Source organism: Coffea eugenioides, chromosome 2 (genome assembly GCF_003713205.1).
Source record: "Coffea eugenioides isolate CCC68of chromosome 2, Ceug_1.0, whole genome shotgun sequence".
NCBI classification, from domain to species: domain Eukaryota; kingdom Viridiplantae; phylum Streptophyta; class Magnoliopsida; order Gentianales; family Rubiaceae; genus Coffea; species Coffea eugenioides.
Window position 1 is genome coordinate 17,804,864 of NC_040036.1, and position 13,011 is coordinate 17,817,874.

Consider the following 13,011-nt stretch of genomic DNA (forward strand, 5'->3'; position numbering starts at 1 on the left):
TTTGATATTATGAACTAGGGTTTGAGGACTTGCTGCCAATTTGATGTATGATGCATATATGTTGTAATTAAGGTTATATAAGGGGTTTTGGTAGTGTTAGAAGTAAGAAATTGAGGAAGGTTGCATTGAAAACTGAAAATTCCAGATTTCTGAAAAAATTTTCTTCCATTCTGTCCGGTTTTGTTACTATATGTTAGAGGCTGAATTGGCCTTAAGTCAAAACATGAAAGTTGTAGATAATGGTATTTTATAGGTGCCTACAAAATTTCAGCTCAATCGGAGCAACGTAGATCGTGAAAAGACCAAAATACCCTTACTATTTTAAGGTTTTCCCCAGCAGTTCGTTTGGTCAGTTATCCAGTTTATCACATTTTTTTACTAGGATCCGTACTGATTTAGCTTTTTGCCAAAACATGAAAGTTGTAGTATTCTGACTTAGCTTTCAAATGCCTCTAAGAACACCTGAATCGGACCTTTGTAACCTGAGATATGACCATTACAGTGCAATGCGATTAAATAGCCGACTAGTTAGATTTTAGTTCTGTAAATTGAGGATTTGACTAGGTTGCATTGGAAACTGGACTGAGTGGTCTTCATGAACATTGTAGCCCTGTGTCTTAGCTTCGAAACGGCATAAGTTACGCCTCAATCCGATAAGCGTAGCCTCGGATGTGTTATTTCCGCAACCACACGTCGAATCTGTCTTTTGCTAGATTGTATTTCAGCACTTGTTATTATTTTGATTCTTATTCTTATGATATTATGAGCCTATGGAACGGCTTTTGACTTGAATTATGACATGTGTGACTTTGGGTTGTGGTTGAGGAAAAATAATGAAGCCTAAATGGCTAAAAAATTAGGTAAACACAAAGGGCATGCTGCCTGAATTTACACTCGAAGATTAGGAAATTATATTTGCAACTTGAGTAAAGGTTAAGTGATTATCACTTGAACTAGCGAGAACCTTTGCTGCTATGTTTATCGAGGGTTATACGTTAGGATTTGGCCGAACTTGTACCCTTAAGGAAAAGACTTAATGGCCAATGTAAACTTGTATTTCCTTGTACTTTCAACTCAAGTGTTATTTCCAAGCATCTATGCTACAAAACCTTACGATTTGAAAAGCGAGCAAGTGTTTCACAAGTGTCTTTCAAATGAATTTTGATTGGTCGATTCTTAATGAACGGAACGTTTAAGTTTCGAATCCTACTCGTGTTTCAAAGTTCTTAAACTGAATTTTTATCGCAAATTTGGACTCCAAGCCTGGAGTATAGTTGAACGTGAATACTTGAGGCACTATATTTTGGTGAGTGCTTCCAAATATCCGATTGTACTTGATACATGTGTTCCTTACTTGACTTGTATGATTACATAAAAATGAATGATAGGGCGAGGGTGTACTTTACCGCACTTGCCCTAATATGACTTGTTCTTGCTAGTAATTATACTTGACTTGCTCTACATGTACTTGAGATATGTCTTGCCTGGAATTCCAGAAACCCTGTGGCTAGTTAATCGAGTCGAGCCGGCAAGGGCCTGGTCGATTAGATAACAAACCCTGGGTCACTAGTAAGGTCGAGTGGAGTGTTATCTCCTCGGCAATTCGGTATACTCGAGTATTACCACCCGTGTTTCGTGTGGCGTGCGGGCCCGGAATAGGGGGTTGAGCGGTGGACGGGGATTGGCGTGTAGTGGAGTTTTATTTTGGACTTGTTATTACTTGAAAGTTGACGGAGTGTCAACTACCCATTGATCAAGCTGGAATGGAGCCGAGATATGATTACCGTATCCTTATATATCACTGCAAACTTGATATTACTTGGCTAGTTGAAGTACTATTTCCCTGATACGACTTGTTTGCTCGCTATTTTACTATTACCATGTTATTCCTTGATTTGTTGGCAAATTTGATATTTGGAACTTCACTGAGATTTGGCTCACCCTATTAGTTTTATTTTCCTTACAGGGGTACGAGCGAAGCGTGAGAAGTGTAAAGGCTAGTGTAGACTAGTTACTTTAGACTTTGTTTTGAATTTTTGACTTGTACTCGCGCTAATCGTCGAATAGATTGTTTTGTACTTAGACTGTATACGTTTTGAACTAGTTTAAGTATATCTAGACCTTGTACCCTATTTCCTATCCATGTATATTATAAGCTTGAATTGGGAATGTTCTATATATGGTTCATGGTTGTGTGCACGTGATTCGAGTGAGTGAGTCCTGGCGAGAGTTGGGCAGGCGGTCCGCCGAACCCTCTGGTACTCCTTAGGGGGAGGTGGGGTCGTCACAAAAGTCGTATTCTCATCCTTATCCTTTTATTTTGTTTCTTTCCTACGTGGCTTAACGACAGGATAAGTAGGTATAACGCGCTTTATGAGTTAATTCCCTAATAACCTACGCTATTTCATCCCTCCTTTTCTCTTACCTTTAAAATTCTAGATAATCCTTTCATAATTATCTCTTCCATTCTTTCACCTTTTTTTTTTCCTTAACCCTAATCGTCAAGCCTAAATTTTCTGGGGATTAGTATAAATAATTTTGAATTATGTGTTTAACTCTTTCTCATCTTCAACTCAAAAGTTCGAAATATCAATTCAAATATTAGATTATTGCTATCGCGGGTGCTCTACATTTTTATTCATATATATGATTTTCGATCTATTACTCATCACTTTATCAAGCAGTGAAAATGTTTACACTTTTCCACCAATTTTTTTGGAATTTTTTTTTTTTTTACTTCAATGCAAGAACCGGATTTGCAACTTCGTTTTTTATCCCTTCAATGCAAGGACTGCATTTGGACTTTGTTTATACTCGCTGTATGTGGTTTGTAATTTTCTACACCTTTTTTCATAGTTAGGTCGTTGAATTTAATTTTTTAAGTAAGTCTTCAAAAGTTACGGTTTGATTTTTATTTCTGACAAGGTTTTTGTAATTAATTTATTATTTCAAATTATGGATTCACTATTCAATTCAAGTAGAATACATATTGCTTTTTGGTTAGTGATTTAAAAGTGACATTTTAAAATATGTGTTTTCACACGATTTTTTAATTGCCTTTAACAATTTATTAATTGTCTTCAACAATGTACTAATTTTTTTTTTATTTTCTAGGTTTTTGGGGTTAAAAAAATTTTGTGCTGTTTTCAATATTTTTTTGAGACTTTGATAGAAAGCTTCTAAAGAACAAGAAGGTGTCACTGATTACATAAATAGTAAGGCATCAAGTTCATTGTTATACAGTAGTTCACGTCATGCAATATACATCAGACTATTTAGATTTTTTATGTTTTTGACTTAAGAGCAAAATAAATCTTATGTTTTCGCTTTGCTTCTATTAGCTGTAAACAGATTTAGAAGGTTGTTGTGATCCTATGACTTGATTGATTCTGAATTCTGATATTTTATTAATACTTCATTCTGTTTCTTTTCTTTTCACATTAACCTTTAAGCCATTTATATTATGTACCAAAATTGATATTTTGGTAACGGGTTGGCCATTCTTTTGTTTACGGAAGATCAGCCAAGATTTGATCTTGCCTGTTTTCAAGTTTTTAAATGTTATCATATCGTTGAATTTTTATTTTTATTTTTTGCATTTTTTTATTATTAATCACTGAATTAGATATTTAAATTTACATTAGAAAACTATTTTTGAATAACAATGTGCATATAGTAATGTATTTAAGAAAGGTTATAATAGACTATACAATAAGTTTGTATTTTATGCAAATATTTTTATGAACTAACTAAATAATTTATTATTTTTAAACAATTCCCATTCAACGAATGGGTACAAAACTAGTTATAAAAAAAAATGCTAATGCCAGTGAATTGTCAAGGTCCAAGTAATAATTATTGATGTCATATAAAATTTCATAGCCTTCTAAATTATCAACCTTAATAATTGTAGAAGAGGTTTGAAGATAAACATGATTTGACATTTCAATAATTATTTCTTGGATTAATTTATCCTATACTAACAGTATATGCACTGTTAACATTTGATGAATGATAACTATGCAAAATTTGAATTTGAAATTCAACTTTTGTATGCATATCATGAATCAAACAGTAATAATATATACACTATCAGTGTATATAAGATTTACTTGTGACAAAAAAATTATATGTGCATAATGTGCGAAGACCATGTAAAACACGTGTGGTATTTGTAATATAACAAATGTAGACTTTAATTGACCCATTTTCTTTTAATCTTTTTTTTAATTGACCTACTTTCTTTTAATCTTCAAACGTAGATATGAACTCTTTGTCTAAATGAACATTCATATAGCAATCATTTAGGATGTTAGTCGATTGCATACTATGATGAAATACATAGGTATCTTGAAGGCCAACAGCCTCTTGGGCTGTTAGTACCACCAAGACTTCTTGGTGGAGTGGAGGTCAACCTTTGCCACCTAATAATACTGTTGCGACAAATGCTAATAAATGTTATCGTTGCGAAAAAAAAACGTTGAGTCAACATTAATAATACTGTTGCATTTTGTGATATGATGTATGTAACATAAAAAATGCGATTAAAAATATTTTTAAAAAAATGTTCTAAAAACATGTTTATGATTTAAGCAAAGAGCTCATTTAGATTATTATTCTCTAAATTTTTTGTAGAAAAATGTTATTTGATGTTATGAGGTAAAAAAAAATGATTGAAAAATATATTTACCAAAAACAAATATTTTTTGAAGAAAAATCGCATTTCAAACAAGGCTGAAACCCAATTGTTTAATAAGAGACTATGTTAACTTTTTTTTTTTTTGTATTTTGGTTGAGTACTTGATTTTATGATGCTTCTTTCCAATATTGAGTTTTACAAAGTTGCCACATGCTTACGAGGATTTCATCAAAAAGTCAACTTAAGTGAGGCAATAAAGCATAGAACTAGTAAATGTTAAAATCAAGGGTATATATATACACACACACACATATGTACATATGTATGTATGTATGTATATATATATGTACGTATGTATATGCATATATGTATACACACATGAAATGTTCATATTTGGGGAGATTGGTTTATGCTAAATATTTTTTGCTTTAACAATAATTGCCAAAACAATAGAATGGGAAAATTCCAATAATTTAGCATTTTACTATTCGTTTTTGAGTTTACATGTTTCAGTTCATATTGTTCTATTGCAAATAGTATTTGCAATAAGATATTAAGTGCATTTGCAATTATGGAACGTCTATTATTTAAACTAATATTAATGCATTTTTAGATTAAAATCATGAATAAAAATAGACTAAAATTAGGGGAATTTTACTTTTTTTTAGGGCACTGAATCGATAATATTAAAATCACCTTTAAATATAGAATAAGAGTTATCAACTATTTGATTATTTTAAGAGTTTAAATTATTAAATGATGTGACAAGATGTAAATGGATTAAAATCATAGGTACCATATTCAAAAAGGACTATAGCATTTCTCTAAAATTAATCTATACAAACTATAATCTATATCTATATAAATTTGAGAAGAGATTCTTAGCAACAAATCTCCACGTATCTTCCCACTACCAATTCCATTTTTATAGCATTTCACATTTTATTTAATTTATAAAATATATTTCTCTCAACTTCTGCATCTACTCTTCACATTTGAAATTGTTGGTTACTTTTTAAAATCATTTCATTTCAAATTGTTGGCTAATGTGTATGTTATCCTATTTGAACTTTAACCCACACGTTTCCGATTGTCTTGCGTTATTTATGATTCTACAACAATTAAAACTTCTATAAGACCATAAGAAGAGATAACAAATATAACATCCTTTCATGCTTTCTTATTAATTTAAATAAGCAAGATGATTTACATTCCATTTTTTGTTATTCACACTTCAATAATCATTTTGATCATATAATTTTCATTAATTAGACTATATGATAAAATAAATGGTAGAATTGCAAATAATAAAAAATGGAGTGCAAATAACATTTCTTAAGTAGTGGAATTTGGTTTGAAATTTATTAGTGGGAGAGTAAATAAAAAGAAAATATTGCCAAACTTAGTAAAGGTAAAAAAGTAAATGATAATATTTTATCTGTTAACTTGGTAATTCTAAGTAAAAGGGCAAAATTAAATAGAAAACAAAAAGGAAATAATGTCTTGGATTTAAAAAATCAAGAATGGTACCATTCATGAAATTCAAATTATGAAATCATTAAATAGAAAACAAAGTACTACTAGCCTTTTAACATGAAACTTTTTTTTGAAATATTCATTTTGATAAAAAAAAATAATGATAATAATAACACCAATTCTACAAAAAAAAATTTTAAAAAGTAACATTATAGTTTAAGAGAAAGATATAAAACATTCAACCCTAAAATACTACTTAATATGTATATATCTGGCCCAAATTTGACATTAGATTTGAATAAGAGTATAAAACCCAAACACTGAGGATAACTTTTGGTATCATTAATTATTTTATGTATTCTTATTGTTGTCTTCATATGTAAATATGTATTTGCTATGTTAAAAAATATATATATATATATATATTGATTTTAGTACTTAAAGATATTATATATATTATCAGTTTTTCATTTCCATTTTTAGATACTAATAATTGCAACCATTGTAATTAATTTTCAATTTTATATTTTCATTATGACAAGTAAAGTTAAATATATTGAGTTACAAGGATATGAATTTAGAGGTTAGGTTTAGCGGGAGGAGGGATGGAAGAAAATGACGAGGAGTTAAAAAGTGGCAGGAAAGGTTGAAAAAGAAATATGAATTACAAAGATAGGCGGAGAAGGGAGAAGAAGATAGGGGATTTGCAGGGATATGATAGAGATGACAAAAAATAATAATAAAAAAAGTGGTACCATGATAGAAGATATGAAAGTCGTAAGATGCATCTGATGACTAACTGGCGGATAAGAAAAGAGGGAAATGATGGTAATTTTTACTAATTTTGAGAACTCTAAAAACACATATTATGGAGATTTTTTTTAAAATATACGTTAAAGTTTGTGAAAAATGCTAATCTAAACGTAGTCAACAATTTTAGGGGCACAAGATAAGAGAAAGATTTTTTTTTCTAAAAATGAAAGAAAATAAATTGGTTGTAATTTATTTTTTTATATTATAAGTTTTGATATATAGGTATAACATAATATGTTTTGCCAGATATTGATAAATTGACTTTTTTTTAGAAAACTCTTCTCACCTTACCACCCAACCTAACCCTCTCCCTAAATGCATTAACAATTCTTTTATCATATAAATCATTATAGATTAATTTTTTTTTCAAAATATTAAGCATACACTTCTTTAAAATTTTTAGTCTATATATTATATATTATTCTATACCACAACATGTAAATATATATAATATTATTTTGATTTAAAATACCACAAAATACTAGTGTACATGAATTTAGAACACAATTATTATTTGAATATGAATTTTGAAGAATTTGAAAGGAAGCAATGGATGTGGTGGTTAAGAGATGCTTAATTTTCACAAAGGGTGCTTTCGGAACAAAAACACGTTAGCCAAATAGTCTATGTTTTTTCCTCCCTAATCGCACCATTTTATGTCTAGCTGACAGATATTCTAACGAGATGTTGTCTTTTTTTTTTCCTGGCGTTGGGGTTTGGGGGAAGGGGCTTCAAATCCTCTATCCCTAAAGTAGCCTCTGTTCCCTCTATCCCTTATTTGTACAGCTGCCAAGTGTCTCTAGAGGCTGAAATAATGAACAATATAGCCCCCTTTTTTTTTTCTTTTCAAAAAGTATACACTAACTTTTGTCGTAGTTGAAGACTAATGCATTATGTAAATGTTTTCCTAGAAATATGAGAAACGTTTCAAGTGTTGTATTTATGATGAATATTGCGGATTGCTTATTGTTGAATTCCATGCATATTCCCTTTCCAAATTTATACACTTGTAAAACTGTAGCCTCAGTCTGGGTTATATATTTTCCAATTTTGTGTAAATGATGCTACAGCATATAGTAGATGGTTAAAGATCCCGCCAATCACGAGGAAGCTGGTATAAAAGTCAAAGGAATAATGGCCAAATTTATAAACCGATTATTATTGATTTATTTAAGTTTGGGTTAACAAAAGATTAGAGACACGTGGCAGTTGTACAAATAAGTGACAGATGGGACAGAGACTACTTCGGGGATAGAGAATTTGAAGCCGGGGGGTTTTGGTAATGGACAATTTACTCACACAGAAAGTGAACAACGGTACTTAGCAATTATTTATTTATTTATTTGGTTTTTGAGTGTCATAATTCTCAAGTCCTCCTCTTCTCTTTTGTAGACGCTAGAGCCTCTCATTAAGATTAATTATGTCAAGTTAATATTGAGAAAACATAAAGTGACATAAGAAGTGGACACCATATCATAAGAAGATCACATTGATTTGCCCATTAATTTCTTTTTCTTAGCACACTGAATCCTTTGTTTTAAGAACAACTGATTTTTCTTGGATTATTTTTATTCATCTCTGTTTTTGGAAGAAACTACTAGTCTACAATTACTAATTACGTCGCGTTAAATATAATAAAGTTTTTTATACACTAAATCGGGACCATCATGAAACTTCAGGGACTGAAACTACAATTTTCTGTTAGTGAAGTTTGCTACGACTTTACCGGCATCGCCACATGGATGTGCTGCCCAGAACACGACTTTAGTTTAAATTTGTAAAGCGGTTTCCCTGTCTTACGAAAACAGGGGCAGAAGCAGCAACAATTTCTGCTGCCAGCCAATTCTCGACGCGCTGCTTTCTATCTCCAGTTTGCCCTAGTACCAAAGCCACGCGAGCGTCAAAATAGACTTGCGGTTTCGCAATCGGCCTTCAGTTGCTGGTATCTCCCTCTTTCTTCCTCGTTAAATCTTTCGGTCCTTTAGCTCTTTTGATCTAGATTCATCAAATAAGGTTCAGGTTTACACCAGGCCTGTTCTTTCACTTGAAAAATTTTAAAATGATTTTTATTCGCTTTGTTTTGTTTTTCTTTTGCTTAATTATTGAAGAATTATGTTCAAACTTGGCAAACCAAGGTTTTGAAGATTTTCCTAGTTGAACTTACCGTTCTTCTCAAGATAAGGCAAAATTACGCTAAATCGCTCTTGGAAAATTGGGGCTTTTCCTGATTTAGACTGATTTTCACCCAAGCACGCACACACACATACGCGTACGTATATTTGTGTGTGTAATGGTTTCTGCGCGTATATGTATTTCACTAGCTGTGTTAGTATTGCGGTATGTGCGTTGGTATTGTGAGTAGTTGATAGAGACCAGAGATGTACCATCCCTTCACCTTAGGGAAGAACTTTTTGCACAGACTATAGCGTTTGGCTTTCTTTGAATATTTTCTCCTGCCCATAGTTGTGAAATGTCAGATCCAATGTGGTTTTGTAAACGTATTTGTCCTTTCTGAATCCTATTTGTTGTCTGGTACTTGGCGTCCTTGACTATTGCAGCGTGAACATACCAGGCAATTTGTGATGAAACTCGTAATGGATGGTTATGATTTTGTTCATATGTTGGAATTTTTATTGTCTTTATGTTTTCAGTTTCTTGTGTAGATATGTTGTTTTTGTGCGTCTATAGCTTGTACAGTTTAGGAAATAATTGATCATGCAATTGTTGATGCTATTCGTGATGGAGCTGTGATGTGACAGCAGTAGTTGTGACAAAGGCTAAAATATACATTTATCTAATATACTACAAAGTCCCTGAAACAGAATGCCGTATTCTTTAAATTAATCCATCTGCAGTTCAAAGACCTACAAAAATTTAATGTTGTTTGAGAAAAGGTTGTAGACTTGCTATTTCAAACTGAGATAGTTGCAACTTTGTTCGGCTCCGGGTTTGGGTGAAGGCTTATGTGGGATTCTGGATTAAAGAGCAAGAAGTATGCAGATAGGAAGTCCTTGGTCATGGAGTTTTGGCTGATAAGATGGAGTATGCTAAAGTTCTAAAGAACTCAACTTCGTAGGAGCAATTGTCGCAAAGATTGACATGTAATTGCAGTTGTAACTGTTGGAGGCGTTGCTGAAATTATCCTTTATTCCAGAATCATAGATTTCAATTTGGTTTTGTGTTTTGCATTACTTGTTTCACACATGTAAAACGCTCTTCTCATTCAAAAGAGCTGTTGGCTAACATATCGAGTTTTCTGTTGGTGATAAGAAGCTCTTTCTTCTTATTTGATGATATGTGGTGAAGCTGGAGTAGTCAAAGCAGTATTTTTTGAAGTAGGTAAACAATGTTCTGGCATTTACTCCTAGTTTACGGAGAGATGTTTGCAATACTAAGGATGTGGTTGAAGACAGTTTTCTTGAATTAAATTTGTTGGTGCTAGTTATTTAGATCTGTAACTGATCTGAGGTGGTTTTACTTGTTGAGAAATGTATGCTTACTAGTGTTGGATTTGGTGTTAAAAAAGGGGTAAGGGTTCTGTTTGGAGTCATTGATACGGTCTTGGGTGTTGTGGTTGTGGTGGACAGGGAGGAGGCAGAAGCAGCTCTGGTGGTGGTATAATTGTCACAGGTCATTAGTGGTTGGTGGTTTTTTGGAGTAAATATCGAATATGAGCTCAGATAGCAGAAGCCGAAGCAGGAGCAGGAGCAGGAGTCCAATGGATCGCAAGATACGTACTCAACGATATTCATATCGTGATGCACCTTATAGACGGGAGTCAAGACGGGGATTCAGGTTTCTGGTTTCTAAATGTTTATATACTGCTTAACTTCTATTTTACAGATGTATGTGAGGAAATATCGGTTGGAAGGTGGAGAACATGATTACTTTTAGGAAATGGAATGGAAGCCGATAATGACCTCTTTTCAGTAGATGCTTCTATATGAATTTCTGGATGGTAGAGTTTTTACATTAAATGACAAACAGTTGTTTTTTCTGTATATTTTTTTTTAACATATTGATTCAACCAAAATCTTTACAACAGTTTAACATTATCCTACTTTCATCTAGAAATTGAGTGTTTGCTTTGTATTTCTCAGTAACAGCTAAGGTGGCGAAAATGGTCAAGTCATCTGTAGATTTATAAATATGCTATCCCTTAAGAAGAAATTCCTTGACTAGAAAAGGGGTGATGGCTTGCTTAAGATGCATGTTTCAGACTCTATCAATCATAGACAAATTATTGTTATGTCTGTGTCCTGTGCCTTTCTTAAGCCTTTCTGCTTTATTGATTGGACTTTTGAATTTCATGTAGTTATAGGATGTATTGAAATTTTAGTTTTTGGTGATTATTTTTTGATTAATTTTTTCTAGATTCCAGTGCAATCCAAAGTTTTCTTCCATGTTCTTTTTTTTGTAATAACTTCTCCCATTGTGAAGCACAAATGCACAATGCGATGTGCTTTTGCTCTTTCAATGCCAATCAATTTTTCCACTTATTAAATCTTTCTATGGTGTAATTTATTAAAATATAAAAAGGATTGTATAAAGGGAAGGTATCTTTCTAGCAGCGTACTTGTTGCTACACTACTTATTGATGTGCAAATATCTGCATACGGTATACTAGGCGGACTCTTGTGGTTTTGGTGTGGAATATTATCTTTGGTCTTCTTGATCCTATCTCTAGGGGGATTGATGACAGTTTTAGCATCTTGTCCTTCACAGCCAAAGCAGTCTGTGCAAGAACTGCAAGAGGCCCGGTCATTTTGCTAGAGACTGCACTAATGTTGCCATATGTCACAACTGTGGCCTTCCTGGGTGAGTAGCTTCCTATTCAAAAATGTATTTGCATCAAATTTTGTTGGTTATACTCGTTGGCAAGAAATAAGTCAATAACATTTAATCAAAGTGCGGAGAACTATGGTAATATGACGTGAGGATTTTATAGAGATAATCCTTGTTTGATCTCTTGTAATGACATCAAAGCCCACTACACAAGGAGCAACAGCATTCATATATGAAATTTCAAGTTCTGAGTTTTTTTCCCCCTATGATACTAGTTGGTGAATGCTTCCAACTACTTCGTCATGAAAACTACAATTGAAATGCCTTCCTGAGTCTTTTATGGCATGTGAGAGTCTATAGAAATGTAGTCACGGACTTCTTCATTGATCTTGTTGGACTGTTTATAGGAATTATTTTACTAATAGATCTCATAATCATGTTTGTATGGATTTTGGCACTTGAACCAGGCATATTGCATCAGAATGCACCACAAAATCTCTGTGTTGGAACTGTCGCGAACCTGGCCATATGGCTGGAAACTGTCCAAATGAAGGTATCTGCCACACCTGTGGTAAGGCAGGCCACCGTGCAAGAGATTGCACTGCTCCTCCTATGCCACCTGGTGACCTGAGGCTCTGCAACAATTGCTTCAAGCAAGGGCATATGGCTGCTGACTGCACCAATGACAAGGCCTGCAAGAACTGTAGGAAGACAGGTCATCTGGCTCGTGATTGTCAGAATGATCCAGTTTGCAATTTATGTAATATATCTGGGCATGTGGCTAGAGATTGCCCAAAAGGAAATATCTTTGATGAGCGAGGTGGAGGACCTCGTATTGGTGGTGGTGGTGGTGTGGGTGGTGGATATCGGGACATTGTTTGTCGGAACTGTCAGCAAGTAGGCCATATGAGTAGGGATTGCATGGCCTTGATGATCTGTCACAACTGTGGAGGAAGAGGACACCTAGCATATGAATGTCCTTCTGGGCGGTTTATGGACCGTTTTCCCCGAAGGTATTGATGGATGGGCTCATATTATTGCACTGATGGTTGTGATGGTTTTGCCTTTAATTTGAATTTGAACATGTTTTTGTTGTTTGTAGAATAATTTATCTCCAAACTTTGTGTAGTAGTGAATGATCTGTTATTTAAGTGCCATAGATTTGTTTGTGGTGCTTTTAAGAATTTCTATGTTAAAAGCAGGGTTTTGTTGATGTCTGTTGATGTTTCACTGAAGTATCTGAATGCTATTTTTTGCTTTTTAGCATTTGATCATTTGGGGCCATCCAAAGGATGAGC

At 33.2% G+C, this 13,011-nt stretch overlaps 1 protein-coding gene across 1 annotated transcript; it reads left to right on the top strand.

Annotated features, from left to right (window-relative positions):
• Positions 1–8,721: 8,721 nt before the first annotated feature.
• On the top strand, positions 8,722–12,934 carry LOC113761762 (zinc finger protein GIS2). The gene is made up of 4 exons (XM_027304881.1): positions 8,722–8,870; positions 10,516–10,723; positions 11,654–11,746; positions 12,181–12,934. Exons 2-4 carry the CDS (start codon positions 10,599–10,601, stop codon positions 12,731–12,733), a joined length of 771 nt encoding a protein of 256 aa, XP_027160682.1. The 5' UTR covers positions 8,722–8,870; positions 10,516–10,598; the 3' UTR covers positions 12,734–12,934.
• The last annotated feature ends 77 nt before the right edge of the window (positions 12,935–13,011 follow it).

Bases quoted from the DNA above. Each gene is read 5' to 3' on its own strand.
- LOC113761762 (XM_027304881.1), top strand. From the start codon at position 10,599: ATGAGCTCAGATAGCAGAAGCCGAAGCAGGAGCAGGAGCAGGAGTCCA. The intron at 10,724-11,653 runs GTTTCTGGTTTC...TGTCCTTCACAG, and splicing joins GAGTCAAGACGGGGATTCAG to CCAAAGCAGTCTGTGCAAGA. The intron at 11,747-12,180 runs GTGAGTAGCTTC...CACTTGAACCAG, and splicing joins CACAACTGTGGCCTTCCTGG to GCATATTGCATCAGAATGCA.